Genomic DNA, 16,518 nt, shown 5'->3' with positions numbered 1-16,518 from the left:
AGAAATACAAGGAATGATAGAATGAAGGGCACCCTTAGTGGTTGATTTCTACAAAGTCAACATGGTTTCCACTTTTTTATACATCATCTACTCTTTTCTGTGCCACACTTTGTAGAAATTAACCAATAGGGGCGTCCTTGAAGCTGATTTTTCCAAGGGCGCTCTTCATTTTATCATTTCTCAATAAAAAGTCTGAATGAAATCATGTTGAGGATTGACATTTTGGGTCTTTCAGATGAACGTTGGGGTTGTTTCATGTTAAGTTGAGGTCATTTCGGGTAAAGCTAGGATAGTGTAGGCTAATGCTTCTTTTTTTTTAATTGGTAAGTTGGGGTTTGGCAGGACCCCGACCAGATATATTAAAACAAAGAGAATGAGTACATGAGGCAATGAGGCAACCCATCCCTAAGCAGGGAGGAGCAAACCCTTCCACAAGCTGATAAGGAGCAACAAAGTGTAGGCTAAGGTTAGGGTTGTGCTGCTGGAAATGACCCGAAACAACCTCAACTTTATGACCCGAAATCATTTAGGATGGTCCCAACGATGGGCGGATCTAGGGGGTCAAGGGGGGGCAGTTGCCCCCTTGAAATTCTGAAAATTTTCCATCAGTACTGGTTTATGCGCCCCTCCCCCCCCCCCCTCCCCCCGGCGCGTCTCCCCGCGTCTCTCTAATGCACTCCCCTTTATCTCTTGAGACTAAAGTCTTCATATTTTTATTATGGGAGATGATATTTACGCCCCTTTTATCACCAGGGACACCCATTTGCCAGTGTACTTTGCAATCAAAGCCTCTGAATTTTTCTGACATAAAGTACATGAGCCCTCTTTTTGCCATTGATACACTGACGCTGGGTGTCCGTGGTGATGAAAAGGGGCGTAAATATCACTTTCCTTTTATTATTCTCTAAACAAGCACAAAGCACCAAAAGAAAATTCTGCACTAAAGGAAGGGCAAAAGGAAAAAGTAAGGTAAAAGGTAATAATGAGGTTTGAGGGCAAAAGTAAAAACAGAGATGGGAGAAGACAAGAAGTCAAACGGCATTTCCAAAGCCCGGCAGTCAAGGGGGAGATGTTCGGAACTTCGATTACGAAATCCCCTCTTGCTAGCACCCCAATGAGATTTTATATATGTGTAAATTTGTAGTCCATTGGATTGTCTGTTATAGAAACCTCTATAGATCGGAGGGTTAGGATGATTCTGTGGAGATATTTACACGGTGTAGCCTATTTACGTTGTAGCTCAACAAATGAACAATTTGGATTATCCTATGAAGTGGGCCTCATAGTGCCTTTTTAAAAAATAGAGTACTTCAGGCGCACCGCAACATGTAAAATTTTAGGAATTATTGAAATTTTCAAAGTAAAAAGCAATTCTATTTTATTTTAGGGGAGCTTGGAATTTATTAAATCACTAGCATTCTTGGGCCATGCTATGCATGGGTGTAAAATAGTAGACCCCACCCATGGTGTAAATAGTGGGCCCCATTACATCAAAATATGAAGTGTAGTGTAAAGTGGTGGGCCTTAGCGTGCTACATTAGACATCCTCTTGGCTCCTACCCTCAAGCAAATTTGCCCCCCTTCAAGAAAATTCCTGGCTCCGCCCTGGTCCCAACCCTTCAATCTATAGAGGTTTCCATAATATGTACTTCCTCTATAGATCGGAGGGTTAGGAACATACTACTGAAATGATTTGTTGGGCACAACCTATTTACATTGTGCCCATCAAATGGACGGTTAGGGTCATACTGTGGCGTAAGCTATATCCTTTCCTATAATTTCTATGTTCAGAATGAAATAAGGCACAACATTACTATTCATCTAAATTTGAGAAGAATAAGTTTTCCAACTCTATCAGCTATTGTACGCTGAGCAATATTAATTCTTGTTGGAGACACCAATTGGCCTACACTGAGCCAAAGAATATATTGAACAGAAAGACTTTTTAAGGAATGGCACCACCACTAACTCCAGCCATCACAATAAGAGGGAAAAAAATCAACAAATATCAAGATTTTACTTAGAAGTTAGAAGAGGATCCCTCCGAAAATATAATGGGAGAGGGAAGAACACAAGTTGAGTGTCTCGGTATGAGAAATTCAGTGTAGGAATCTAGAAATAGATATGAAGCAAGAATAGATAACCAAAACATTCAAAATAAGGCAAATTTCATTTATTTGTTTTGTAAATCCTGAAAATTAAGGAGTCGACTCGATGTTAAATTAGTAAGTGGTACAGATTTAACATCGATTCAAGGATTCATTAGCCGACCCCAACTAGTTTGTGACAAAGGCTTAGTTGAGTTGAGTTGGGTTGGGTTGTACAGAATGACATCCCGAAATAAGTATTATATGAAATACTTACAAAACAGGGGGGATGAGGCTCATTATTGAATCTCGAGCTTCCATTGAAATGATATTTTAGGTATACATAAGTATGTAGCTCTGCTTCCTCAAAATGAATTTTTAGAACTTAGTATGTCAGTAGGGAATAAATAATATTGGGTCCTTAGAACTTGAGTTTGAGAAGGAATGGCATCCTGTCTGAGAAGGGTGGGTCAGCGTATCGTCCGCTAACTATTAGTGATGACACCTGAAGATTTGCAGCCTCTGTGTAATGAATTCCGTCCCAATTTATGTATTCAGTAGTATCATCACACCCTTTTGCTGTAACTGAGCTCCCATTCAAACTCTTTGTTTGTCCACACGCGACCCTACTGTCATAGTTCAATGGTGGACCTCCATATCCACAACAAGCTGTAATGGAATGTTCAAATCCTGCAAATTATTATTCATGCAAAAATCATATTTCTTTATGTTATGATACAAAATGCTAAGGAAATAACTGACTATTCAATTGCTTTCTACTAATTTACATCAGTACAGATGCCACAAAACCATAAACCATACTCACCATATCGAGAAAAATTAGAGATGAGCTCATATTTTATTGAAAATATGTCAATGAAAGTAACATTTGCGTCTGTAAATTGGCCCTGAAATTTGCTAGAGAGAGCATGGAGCTGTAAATTGAAAAGCTTGGAAGCCCGATTGTGCGAGCTCACACATCCGAGTTCATCAAGCTTCGATGGATCTTTTCCAAACACAGCAATATTTTGAGGCAGGCACCCAAGAGGTCCAGTGTTATGAATCCAAAACCTCCTCGCACCTTGGTCGTATAATTTCTGAAAACATAATAAAAGAAAAAGAGGAGGTTGATTTTTAAATAAAACACTAATAAAAGAAAATAACACATGTCTAATAGTCCGATAGGAAAAAAAAATTAAATCCAATGGTTGGTAAGACGATTTATACAGACACTACTACAAGAACAAACAATTGAATCAAGGAAATAAAGGAAGGAGGCATCTTAAAATGACTACAACAGTATAAACTAGAAATATATTTGTAGTTAGATATGAACTTCATAAAATTGGAAGGGAGAAATCTCATTAGCATCCATAATAATATGAATCTATTGTAGGAAGATACTACTTTAATTTGGCTATTTCAATTAGGTCTTCATATATGAATGAAATTTTCAGTTTTTATTTCTAAGGGGGGAATTAACCTGACCTTAATACCAACTTCAAATTCCAATAGAATGATCGGTATAGAAGCAATTACTTGGTCTTCTGATTTTGAATAAAATGCACCAGCAAGATCATTCTGGCCTATATCAAACATGTAAAGTCCCTGTTTGAAATAGTCTTCTCGTGGAAGGATTCTATCTATTTTTCCACCTGCAAGAAACTAGCTTGCATCAACAACCTATATGGATCATCGTGAATAAAATCAAATGGTGCTTAAAGACTACTAAATTTATCAAATGGCAACTAAAATTCCTTATTTAGTTGATATGATATGTGATAAAGAACCAAAAGAAATGCTATCACTAGAATAAGAGAGACAAAGAGTTCCTTCCTAGACTCTAGGCAAACTAAATTGGAATTTCAATGACATAGATGAGCATGCACAAGAGTAGATAGGCCTGAATTTGACACACAGTGTTAGTAATTTTACTGCAAATATAGGATTAAAGTTAATACACATGCATACATACACACATACACCCACATCTCACATATAGAGTCCAGGAAGAGTAGTTCCATCACCTTTGATCATCAAATTTGATGGGATACCATACCTCTAAGTTTCCTATGCCAATGATCAGAGGACAAAAGAACCTACATTAGCAATAGAAATGGAGGTAGAAAGTGTTCTTGCCAAAATGTCCTTCAATTCTTTCTAAGCATGAGCCACTCAGAATGTCCAAGGTTTCAACATATCTTCTGATTATCTCCTAAGCGTTAGTTAACTAGACTCTTTCAATATGTGCATGAACATCTTTGCCCCTACTATCCATTTACAGGTCGTTCACATAAAGACCACTACTAATAACTCAACGATGACTCCTCCCTTCGGTATTATCTACCGTCGGGCGATTTGATAACTAATCAAATCTACTTCCCTAATCTCTCTTGCTTGCCTCTCCTAATCCATTGTCTAATATATGTAGTTGCTAATTTAGTCAACTTACCCAATCTACCTCCAAGATGATCCAACCAACCGTTGGATCCCACATATTCTAACAATATTTGTGACATAGCTACCATCAAATTGGCACATTAAATGAGTATCATTGTTACCTAGTAATTCTAGAACCCGGGCTTTGAATCTGAAGAACTGTGCCACTTGAATCCCAAAGGAAAATGGGCTGATGGAAGATGCAGTTGCTGGAAGTATGGTAGACGCAGCTACTGCAAAATTACACCCTCTCCGAAAATTCGGCGAACCAACAGAGTCCAAATATGAATTCAGGAAAGGTAAATTCATTTCATTCACTGCAGAGAAAATAAATATGAGGACACTTTTGAGATTATGCAAACAAGAAGGGCTTGTTTATAATTTCCTAGTTTAAGATTATGTTACAAGATAGAAGGTCTTACTATAGCTAAGGGCATTTCTGTTCCCCTGCAAAACCCACTTATCATGCACAAAGCCAATGAAAACTGGACTCAGACTGAGACTCGGCTGTTCACTGAGTTGACCCGGCTCAAAACGAACTAAACCAAAACCAAAGTGAAATGATATTTTTCACCCCCTGTTTGTCTTTTCCCAAAAATAGCTTCAATTTCACCTCCGTTTGTTTGCCTTTTATTTGTACGCATGTTTTCCCCACGTATCATTTACAAAGCCCATTAAACCCAGACTCAGATCCTGACTTGGTTAGTCACTGAGTCGACCCAGCTAAAGTGAAATGATATATTCACCCGTTTTTATACTTGGGTCAGCCTCTTCTAGTGTAAAAGAGTAGCCATAAATACACTAGAGGAGGCTGTCCCAAGCAACAGACGGGAAGAATATGTCACTACCCTTTCACCTCCTTTAGTCCTTTTAAGTGGTGTACGTCCCACACTATAGGATGATCCAAACCGTCCATTTGATGAACCATAAATACTAAATAGGTTGTGCCCTAATAATAATTTCCATAAGACGGTCCTAGTCCTCCGATCTATAGAGGAATTGCATATTGGGCACAACCTATTTGTGTTGCGGCGGCCTGTCAAATGGACGGTTTGGATCATCCTATATTGTGGGCCTTACGGTACTTTTTGAAAAATACTGAACCACACGGGCTTACACCATAAAAAAAAAAAACTCCATTTCCCAAATCAAAAAATCCTTACCTGTGAACTCACATTTTGAAAACAATGGGAGGGTGTTTCTGTCATTTTTCAATTTAGAGAGAGAGAGAGAGAGAGAGAGAGAGAGAGATTACATAGAAAATCGATGATCAACCGCCCATCGCAGAATCGACCAGATGGCTTTTTGAAGAATGTCTGACCGTTAGGGGGATCGAGACGCTCTCCGAGCCCGGCTATAAGCCCGCCGGTATCGGAATTGGAATCGCCGAAGTTAAAGATCGCCGGATAATTGAAATCAACGGCTAAGATTAGAGGACAACATAGGGAAATTAAGGCTGAAATTAGGAGGAAGAAGAATGGTGTTCTCATTCTGGCAGGTGCTGAAACAAACAAATTCTGGTAAAATTTATAAGGGAAGGTTTGGTAGGAAGAGTGGATTTAAAGTTACTCAAAACTTTCAAACTAACAGACTAAAATAGCCTCGTTAATAGTATTATTGTCCACCATGTCCTTGCTTTCTAAGAATGAGAAATGATATATTCGCCCACCTTTCTTCCCTGGGCTACCCTTTCTTGGTGTAAAAAGAGTTCAATTTTTTAGATTTCTGGGTACAATGTGGCAATGAGACGGAAAGTAGTTAATCCTGTGGGTCCTACTCTATTAGGCTGCATCAATCAATGCAAAATTAGCACCACCAGTCTATGTTTAGATATAGGGAAAAGAAAATTATGAAAAATAATATTTTCCATGAAAAAGTATTTCGTGGAAAATAAGTTTCGAGGTCTAGTAGGTTAAAAGTTTTCCTTGAAAACCAAGGCATATTTTTTATTTTAAAAAAAAAATCCATAGAAAATGGTGTGTTTGGTCCGTCTCGATAATGCATTTTGCCATTTTATTAGGAGCGGAGAGTGAAAACAGTTAGGAATCCCGAAAAACTTGTTTGGCATCCCGACCCGCAAAGGTCTGTTTGTAAGTAGACCTGGCAAACGCGACCAGTGCCCGCGGGTCTACCCGACCCACCCGCAAATTTGCGGGCACGGGTCTGGGTTTTAATGACCCGTCAAAACTAACCCGCGGGACTAGATTATTTATCTAGTCCGACGGACCATAAACAAATCGGGGCCCATGTTGTTGGGTGATCCAAACGATTCATTTGATAGCCCCTGGCATAGGGTGTGCCTTCATAGGATCATCCTAACGTTTACCTCTAGAAATCTGTCCATTTTGAACCTTAACAAATCAAGGGTTGGGATAATCCTATGAAGGCACGCCCTATCTTTGTCAAGGCCCATCAAATGAATGTTCTGGATCACCCAACAGCGAGGGCCCCACTCTATTTCCAGTCGACGGACCAGATAACTTACTTGGTCCGGCAGACTAGAAAATGCGAGCCTAGAAAGAAATGGGGCCGTGAAGGAGCTCCTTGATACTCCTAATAGTGCCATTTATCTCATGAGCAATGTATTTGCCATGCATTAATAATCGTGGGTTATCATTTCTGATCATAAGGAAGACTGAGGGGAGTCTTCTGCATGGAAAGTTAAATGTGGCTAGATTGGTGCTTTGGATTGAGACTCGTGGGTTATCACTTCTAATCACATGGAAATTAAAGGGAATCTTACGAGGAAAGTGAAAATGAGCGGATTCTTTGACTTAAGGTGAAGTTGAACTACATGGGACACTAGCTATGGTGTTGGGAGTGAAGATTGAATTTTAAGGTTTGAGGTTTGTGTTAGAGTAAGTGCCCTAAAAATGAAATTTCATCCAATAATTGAGGGAGTGTTATAGTATAGAAGATTAAAAACGCCTTTCTCCAACAGCTTAAGCTTTTGGAGTAACTGGCAGTTTCACATGGTGTCAGAGTTAACAATAAGTAACCTACCTTGGGCCAGTGTTTGGGCTGACTTTAAACTTACTGTTATTGGGCTTGGACCTATTTCTCACAACTCGTCATCAAATTGGGTTATTTGGCTACAACTTGTTACTTTCCGCGAAACCCGACGCGCCTCAATTATAAAGCAATATATGCTAACATTTCCATTTATATATCCGCAAGTATATCATAATGGCAACATATGTATTAGTGTCTTAGTAAGTAATAATCTCTTTCTCTCAATATATTAGAACCTTTTAAGTTGCACACATTTCTTTCTCTTTAGATAGTCCATTGAGGCTGTATTTGGATGCAGAAGCATCATTTGGGCAAGTAAAGTCTAAGGAGGGGACATGATTGTAAACCTCAGGTAAAGCAAGGTGCTTTACAGTGTTTGGATGCAAATGAGTAACCATGAGAGGGAGACGGAGAGGGAGAGAGAGGAGAGGAGGAGGATGATTACCTTACAAATAACCTCCCTATTGGGTTATTTCACATGGAATGGCTGTGATGCTACGTCAGTGACATCTACACGACAGCCTCAAATGTATAGAGAGAGGGGAGGATTACCTAAGAAATAAACCCTTTTTGGGTTATTTCATATGGAAACGGCTGTGAAGTCCTGACAGCCCAAAAAACACATGGGAAGAGTATTTGTTGCAAAACGCAACCAAAGCACGTTAAAGCATGAGAAAAATGTATTTTTGGTGATGTTTTTTGCTTGGGACATCCATGGAAAGGCATGTGGCATCCAAACAGATGGATTTGCATTTTTAGGTATATCTATGCCTTAGCAAGTAAGCCCCTTTAGAGACAGGGGCGAGCAGCAAGCAACCCCTAGTGCTAATGGATGGTCATTATTAGTTGCAACTTGGGTAAAACCCGACTTGCATCGACCCAACCCGAAAATAACATGGTTCGGGTTTAGAAATCATGAGTCTTGGGTTGAGTTAGGGCTTTAGGTAGAAAAAACCAATCCAATCTTGGGTAGGGTCGAGTTTAAAGAGAACAAATCTCCTGACCCGACTTATATAGGAGTATAATGACTTTCCTAAATATCTCCTGAATACCTTGACAAATTATTTTCCAGTAAATTGGTATGACTGTTTTCATTGAGGTGATCATGTTTGTGATGAGAAAAGTAGTTTCTTTCTTAAATTTGAACACTCGATGACATAAATTTAGAGATTTTTGGTGTGAATTTTGTTCCTTTCTACAATCTTTGAAATTAGTCACTCTATAATCTTTGAAATTAGTCACTGTCCTATGGTGAAAAATAGAAACCCGACTTGACCCGAGAAATTATCATAGGTAGGGTCGAGTTAATGAATCTCGGGTTTCCCGTAAAAAAGTTAGACCCGACCCGAGATAATTTATCGGGTAGGGCAGGGTTTTGGAAAACCCGGCCCACCCAACCTGAGTTGCAACCCTAGTTATTATAGTTGTCTACCAATTTTTTAGGGAAATGATATATCCGCCCCTTTTGACTACTTGGGACACCCAGCAACAATGTATCAATGACTGCAGAGGGGCTGTTGTACTTCACGTCGGAATGTTTCATTAGGGCTGATTGCCACCTACACTGCTGTTGGGTGTCCCATTTTTTATATTGTGATTGTTTGTTTATGATGATACATTGATTTTTAAGATGACACTTATGGCATTTATCGACTATTGATTTTTTATTATCATTTTTTCAAAATTTTCATTTAGGGCGATATATTGATACTTTTTTTTTATGTTTATTAGCCTTCTACTAAATTATAGATTTTTTTTTAATATTATGGATGAATATCGGAGTGGAGCATAATTGCAAGAAAAAATATCATAGCAAACCTTTAGCCCTTTTCAAAGCCCATACAGATGAATAGCATAGATCAAATAGTTGGAATATTTAAATTATTCAAAGTTTAGCAACTTAGATCTATTCATGAGTGTTTAATTGAAGCTTAAATTGAATATTTTCATGAATTCCTTTGTTCCTTTACATTTAGGACAAGTTTTGGCAACCGAGCTGTTTTTTTTTTTCAATGATAAATTTAGTTTCTAAGCCGTGAGAGAGGGGTAGAGGTAGGGGTACAACTCGGGTTGGGCGGGTCGAGTTTTCCAAAACGCTACCCTATCCGAGAATTATCACGGGTTGGACCGGATCTAATTTTTTACAGGAAAACCGTGATTCTTAAACCCGACCCTACTCAAGATAGTTTCTTGGTAGTGTCGGGTTTTCATTTTTTAGTGTAAGATAGTGACTAATTTTAAAGTTCGTAGGAAAAAAAACAAATCTTCACACCAAAAATCTCTAAATTTTTGCCATCAAGTGTATAAATTTAAGGACACTATATTTTCACATACTGACATGATCACCTCAATGAAAACAATTGTATCAATATTGAAAAATAATTTTCTATGTTAATCAAGAAATATTTAAGGAAGTCACATTACACCCATATGAGTCGGGTCGGGTTTTGGGTTTTTTTTGTTTAAACCCTCCCTACCCAAGATTAAGTCAGGTTTTCCGATTTAAAACCTGATAGGACATAAATACGGCGCTACTCCCAAATCTCGCCACGTGTCGTCCATTCGCCAATGGAGCCTAATCATCATGATGGAAGTTGCTGATAAACGGCAAGACCATACGATTACGACACACCTTCTCGCCGTCTAAGCCTCATCATCACAAACTATGGAAGGGTTTATCCAGCGAAACCACGCGCGCCTGCAAAACAGGAGAGCGGCCCAATCCTGCAAAAGAATGTTTTCTCTCCATAATGATGAAAATGTCCGCACGCCACCCCTTAAAAAGGGAGGAAGGGAAGAAAGAAGGGGATCTCTCGAATCTCCCTCAAGACAACAGGAAAGGAAAGAAAGAAGCAGGGCAACAACGGAGGAGTTTGGGAGCTTAATCCCACTCTCCCTGTTAGTCCCCTCCGACCCATCCACCCATACTCCGAAAAAAGAACCCGTGCCTTGGCCTTGGTAAACCTGACAAAACCCTCACCTCTTCTCGTTGTTCTTTATATTGATTGGCAAAGAATCTGACTTGGGTGTCGAAGTGGTCGTCCGGGACCCACCCCGGACCCCTTTGTTTGTGATTGCAGACCCCGCGGAGGTTCTCTACCCACCGCGCGATCGTGGACCCGGATTCCGACGCCATCAAAACCCGACCCTACCCAAGACCCATGATTTCTAAACCCGACCCAAGTTGCAGCCCTAGGTAGGGGACATAAAATTTGGAGTTTTGATAGGGCACGAATGAGGGAGGAGAAGAGTTTTGATAGGGCACGAATGAGCAGAGAATGAGAAGTGGCTAAAATACAAAGAAAAAAATCAATCATAAAATTTGGTAAAGTGCCGCGGACTACTTAAAACTGTTCTCAAACAATAGTACCCTCCTCTCAAAACCCTCAAAATCTGTTCTGCATCTTTTCAAAGACACAAGAGATGGGCACCTTCCCATCTCAAACTACACATAGAAAGATTCTCAAAAATCCAATCTTTCTTCTCTAGAATGAAAATCACATCATTTCTCTTCAAACCCATCTCCCAAATCAGCTCAAAAACCCCTTTCTTCTCCAAACCCATTTCCAAAACCACCCCAAAACCCAGACCCTTCTCAATCTCATCTTTTGCAACTCTTTACGATCTAGAAATCGCCACAACAAATGAAATCCAATCCATCTTAGAAACATCCACCGCCATTGAAAACCCACTTGAAACCCTAGTCCCTTTCCTCTCAACCAGCATTGTAGACTCAGTTGTTCAAGAACAGTATAATGTCCAACTGGGTTTCCGATTTTTCATCTGGGCTATGAAAAGGAAGCAATTTCGCAGCTGGGTTTCTCACAATTCGATGATTAGAATGTTGAAAGAGACTCAAGGGTTTGATCTCGCGTGGAAATTGCTCGAAGAACTGCGAAATTGCGGGATTCCAATCGTTCCTCAGGTACTTAATTTTTCTTCTTCTTTCTGTATTGAGATTTGAGATATAAATCTTCAACCATTGAGCCATAGCCTAATCCCTCATAAAAAAAATCCAGTAGATAAAAACTTATTATTTTAGTGAATATATATTATCTTTCTTTTATTGTTTTGTTATACAAATTTTAGCTTTTTTTTTTTTAGGGTTTCCTCAACAATTAAGCTATAGGGCTAACAATTATAAAAAATTGTAGTAAATATGGATTCTGGTTTCTTATACAAATTTTGGTTTTTTTTTTTCTTTTAGTTTACTAAACCATTAAGCTATAGGCCTAACCCCTTGTACCAAAGTTCAGTACATAAAAATGTCCCTAAGAAGTTATTGTAGTAAATATGTAATATCTTTGGTTTCTTATACAAACTCTTTTTTTTTAGTTTACTCAAACCTTATGCTATTAGACTAACCTCTTGTAAAAAAAATTAGTAGATAAAAATGTCCCTAAGAAGTTATTGTAGTAAATTTACCTAAGAAGTTAGAAAAATGTCCCTAAAAAGTTATAAAAATGTCCCTAAGAAGTTATAAAAAATGTCCTCTCGTAAAAAAATTCAGAAGATAAAAATGTCCCTAAGAAGTTATTAAGCTATAGGCATAACCCCTTCTAAAAAAAATCAGTAGATAAAAGCGTCCCTAAGAAGTTTTTTGTAGTAAATATGTATTCTCTTTTATTGTTTTTTTAATGGTTCTCTTTTATTGTTTTTCTCTTTTATTGTTTTCTTATACAAAATTTGGCCTTTTCTTTTAGTTTCCTCAACAATTAAGCTATAAGCCTAACCCTTCATAAAAAAAATTCAGTAGATAAAAACGTCCTAGTAAATATGTATTCTCTTTCTTTTATTATTTTCTTATACAAATTTTGGCTTTTTTCTTTTAGTTTTCATTGTTTTTATTCCCTGCTTTCATGAGAAAACAAAATTTGGAACTTTTGGGTATCATTTACTGCACAATATATTGAATAAGGTAAGGTAATATATTCGGGTATCATTTACTGCACAATATTTTGAATAAGGTATGGTAATATATTCAATTAAATTTAATTCTGCAGGTATTTACGGTCCTGATTTCGGCATATGCAAGCGCCGGCATGGCTGAGAAGGCCGTTGAATCGTTTGGAAGGATGGAAGAATTTAAATGCCGTCCGAATACATTCACTTACAATACAATCTTACACCTCCTGATCAAAGAAGGGGTCTTTCAGCTGGCAATGGCTGTTTATAATCAGATGTTGAAGTCCAATTGCTGCCCGAATAGGTCGACCTTCAATATCCTCATTGATGGCTTGTGCAAAGCAGGGAAGACCCAAGATGCTCTCTCCCTCTTCAATGAAATGGAGGCAAAAGATATATCTCCCAATACTATGATTTATACCATAGTTCTTTCTGGGCTCTGTCAGGCTAAGAGAACTGATGATGCACATGGGCTCTTACGTACCATGAAACAGAATAGTTGTAATCCTGATTCAGTTACTTACAATACTTTGCTAAGTGGGTTTTCTAAATTGGGAAGAATTGACGAAGCTTTCGAGCTACTTGAGTCGTTTAGGGAGGACGGCTTCGTACTGGGATTGAATGGTTACAGCTGTTTGATTGATGGATTGTTTAGAGTTGGGAGGTTTGAGGAGGCATGCCAGTGTTATAGGAATATGATAGAGGAAAAGATTAATCCAGACTGCATATTGTATACAGTAATGATCAAGGGATACTCGGAAGCGGGTAAGATAAATGATGCATTCATGTTCTTGGAAGAGATGACTGATAGAGGTTTTGTACCCGATACCGTCTGTTATAATACTTTGATCAAGGGTCTTTGTGATGTTGGGCATCTGGATAAGGCCCGATCTCTTAGACTGGACATTTCGAATCATGATTGTTTCCCTGACTCCACTACATACACTATTCTGATTTGTGGGTTGTGTAAGGAAGGTCTGGTTCATGAGGCGCGACAGATATTTGAAGAGATGGGAAAGATTGGATGCTTCCCAACTGTTATGACATTCAATGCTCTTATCAATGGGCTCTGTAAGGCTGGAAAGATGGAGGAAGCTCGCATTCTTTTCTATAAGATGGAGATGGGGAGGAATCCTTCTCTGTTTCTTCGGCTTTCTCAAGGCACCGATCGAGTCCTTGATAGTGCGAGTCTCCAAGCACTTGTCGAGCGCTTTTGTGATTCTGGTCTTATTCTTAAGGCATTCAAACTTCTCAGAGAGCTTGCCAATAGTGGGGTTGTACCGGATATCATTACATACAACATACTAATTAATGGATTCTGCAAGGCACAAAATATAAATGGGGCGTTCAAACTCTTCAAGGAGCTGCAACTAAAAGGATACTCCCCTGATGTTGTTACATATAACACGCTTATAGACGGGCTTCTGAGGGTTAACCGGGAAGAGGATGCCTTTGTGGTTTTGGAACAGATGGAAAAGAATGGATGCACCCCTATGTTGGGCGCTTACATTGCACTTATGAAATCATTATGTCAGAGAGGGAAAGTCTCACGTGCTTTCACTCTTTGGTTGAAATACATCTCAAAGAAGAGTGGCCTTTCCAATCAGGAGGTCGGAGCCATCAAAGTAGTGCAAGAACAGTTTGAACAAGGATATGTAGAACACGCAGTCAAAGGCCTACTTGAGATGGACCTCCGACTAAATTCTATTGATTCTTCACCTTATACTATTTGGCTTATTGGATTTTGTCGAGCAGGAAGAGTAGATGAAGCTCTAAAGATATTTTCTGCCCTCACAGAATACAACATTGATATCACTCCACGTAGTTGTGTAATTCTTATTAATGGCCTTCTCCAAGAGGGGGAGCTAGCATTCGCTATAGATGCTGTGCTTTATGCATTGGAGAAAGGTTTCTTATTGATGCCACATTTGTGGAACAGGCTAATTATGAAACTTTGTTATCAAAGTAAGAAAAAGGATGCCCATGAGCTTGTAAAGAGGATGTCTCTTGCGGGATATGATTTGGATGTGTGTCTTCAACGGTCAACAAAAGCTCTTCTAAATGGCTATGATTACAGATAATAACTTTTTTCACCTTTCTATGGCTTCGGGTATGCCATGAGTGACTCTTAACACTTTTAAGTGTCGAATTCAGGTAGATCACCCATTTTTATGTATCGGATATGGCATAGGCTAGCGGGGATTAATTTACTATGCTGGCTTAAAATTTTGTAACCTATACCCTCCTTGTATCTTCATAAATTTTTTCTAAAGGATTCATTAGCCGACCCCAACTAGTTTGGGACAAAGGCTTAGTTGAGTTGAGTTGAGTTGAGTTGTAGACCCTTCTTCTTGTAACATCAATAAAGATAAAATTCACATTTTTCAATATTACAGACTGCATATTGTTTGGCTCAGTTTGCTTTACCCCTGTCTTCTCTTTCTGTTTGTAGACAAAAGACTTATTAAATTCATTACTGATTTTTGCAATTTAAAAGCATTTCGTATTACTTAATTATTTTTAGCCAAAAGAATTATAAGTGAGTAATTTGAATAGAAATATACTAAAAAACTCGATTTTTTGTTATTTCTAATCAATTAAGACATACTGAGAAAGATACATAAGAATATATCATTGTCTCATGTTCTTGTTTCTTGGTATTGCATAATAAATAAGAAACTAGAATGCATTTCAACAACGTGACGTAAGATGGCCTTTGTACCATTTCTTCTTAAATCTTTAAATGTTCTTTTTCTTTTCCTCACTCTCTCTTTTCACATTTACTAATCTTATTGAATTTTCTTTCTTCAACTAGTTTTTTTCGTCAATACTTGGTGTGCCTTTTGTCTTAATTATTTCTATGTACATCCTCTCCTCTCTTTTTTATTCTTCAGTTACACCTTGAAAACTCTGATGTTCTTCCTTTGGATAACAATCATCAATGCAAAATGTGGGGAAGGGGATGGGAGGTGGAGAGTGGAGAGGATCCCAGGGGTTGAGGATAGGGAGCATGTCAGCAGATTACTCAAATCACAATGGAGCTTGTGTCAAAGTTTAGGTTTTTGGAGGACTTGTGGTTGAGTAATACTGTGTTGTGCCATTCTCATTTAAACTGGATGCAAATTAAAGTGGGGTTTGATTGGAAAATCAAGTAAAGAAATTAGAGAAATCAATAGAATTAGGGATCATATTTTGAGAATATCAATTTATTAAAAAAAAGAAGAACAATGGCTAGGGCCAAGGTGGCTCTAAGCTAGCAACACCAAACGGATCAATACATCCATGGGTAAAAATCAGAAACAATCAAAGATGCACAATCCATTCCAGAATTGGCCAGGTCGTCGGCCATATCAATCACCGAGCGGGGGATGCACATAAACTTGATAGGCAGAGGCCTGCAGAGCTCACATATTCGGTTGATAAGATGTTAATATACATTAAGGAAAAATCATTAAAAAAATGGACATTAAGGAAAATTTTACGGACATGTTAATGGACGTTAAGGGAAAGAAAAATTCAATCGTCTACGTTTAGCAGGGATCCCCACTGACCAGATGCTGAACCTAGTTCAAAGTTCGGATTGTCGGGAAATAATCCATCTGCAGGGTCCAAAGGATGAATCACTTAGGCCATTGAACAAGCAGTTGCCATCTTTTTTACTTTGTAATAGGCTGTGCACCTAAAACTCTCAAGAAATTTATGTAAGTATTATGGATTTTAAGTGTCATTACTTATTCTTGCTAACACCAACACCAAGTAGTATAAAAAAAAACTTTTGCAAAGTTTATGAGCGTAGTTTCGTCTAAATTGATGATTAACGGTTCTAGGTTTTATGAAGCAGCATTACTTTTCTTCATGAACAGTAGGCATCTTCAGACGAACCTAATATGTAAGGGGCTGTTTGGATACTTCGATTTTAGAATCGTTTGAAAGCGGTGTAAATTCTGGATTTTACAATCCATTATCCTGGATTTTAAGTAAGAAATCCAGGTTTTAGAAATCCCTCTCCCATCCTGAGATTTCTAAAACCTGGAAACACGGGACGATCTCCTACTCTCTTGCTCGACGAAAAAGA

The 16,518-nt window shown here is 38.4% G+C and overlaps 2 protein-coding genes across 4 annotated transcripts; one reads left to right on the top strand and one right to left on the bottom strand.

Annotated features, from left to right (window-relative positions):
* Window positions 1-2,151: 2,151 nt before the first annotated feature.
* LOC143884038 (GDSL-like Lipase/Acylhydrolase superfamily protein) lies at window positions 2,152-6,040 on the bottom strand. 3 transcript variants are annotated; one of them, XM_077387393.1, is made up of 5 exons: window positions 5,782-6,040; window positions 4,649-4,843; window positions 3,576-3,742; window positions 2,914-3,184; window positions 2,152-2,777 (listed from the first exon to the last, which is right to left on the bottom strand). In XM_077387393.1, exons 1-5 carry the CDS (start codon window positions 6,014-6,016, stop codon window positions 2,509-2,511), a joined length of 1,137 nt encoding a protein of 378 aa, XP_077243508.1. In that variant the 5' UTR covers window positions 6,017-6,040; the 3' UTR covers window positions 2,152-2,508. The 3 variants fall into 3 exon arrangements, with proteins under 3 accessions (XP_077243508.1, XP_077243512.1, XP_077243522.1); XM_077387397.1 differs by having other exon boundaries at window positions 3,627-3,742; XM_077387407.1 differs by lacking the exon at window positions 4,649-4,843.
* A 4,846-nt stretch (window positions 6,041-10,886) lies between these two features.
* Window positions 10,887-14,831, top strand: LOC143884036 (Pentatricopeptide repeat (PPR) superfamily protein). The gene is made up of 2 exons (XM_077387392.1): window positions 10,887-11,463; window positions 12,542-14,831. Exons 1-2 carry the CDS (start codon window positions 11,029-11,031, stop codon window positions 14,522-14,524), a joined length of 2,418 nt encoding a protein of 805 aa, XP_077243507.1. The 5' UTR covers window positions 10,887-11,028; the 3' UTR covers window positions 14,525-14,831.
* Window positions 14,832-16,518: the final 1,687 nt, after the last annotated feature.

Source organism: Tasmannia lanceolata, unplaced genomic scaffold (genome assembly GCF_043159265.1).
Source record: "Tasmannia lanceolata isolate RefF3 unplaced genomic scaffold, GAP_Taslan_0.1 ptg000002l, whole genome shotgun sequence".
NCBI classification, from domain to species: domain Eukaryota; kingdom Viridiplantae; phylum Streptophyta; class Magnoliopsida; order Canellales; family Winteraceae; genus Tasmannia; species Tasmannia lanceolata.
Note: the sequence above shows the minus strand (reverse complement) of the source record. Positions and strands in the feature narration are given on the sequence as shown.

Bases quoted from the DNA above. Each gene is read 5' to 3' on its own strand.
- LOC143884036 (XM_077387392.1), top strand. From the start codon at position 11,029: ATGAAAATCACATCATTTCTCTTCAAACCCATCTCCCAAATCAGCTCA. The intron at 11,464-12,541 runs GTACTTAATTTT...TTAATTCTGCAG, and splicing joins GGATTCCAATCGTTCCTCAG to GTATTTACGGTCCTGATTTC.
- LOC143884038 (XM_077387393.1), bottom strand. From the start codon at position 6,016: ATGAGAACACCATTCTTCTTCCTCCTAATTTCAGCCTTAATTTCCCTA. The intron at 4,844-5,781 runs GTAATCTCTCTC...TTTTCTCTGCAG, and splicing joins GTTGATCATCGATTTTCTAT to TGAATGAAATGAATTTACCT. The intron at 2,778-2,913 runs GTGAGTATGGTT...AATAATTTGCAG, and splicing joins CTCTAATTTTTCTCGATATG to GATTTGAACATTCCATTACA.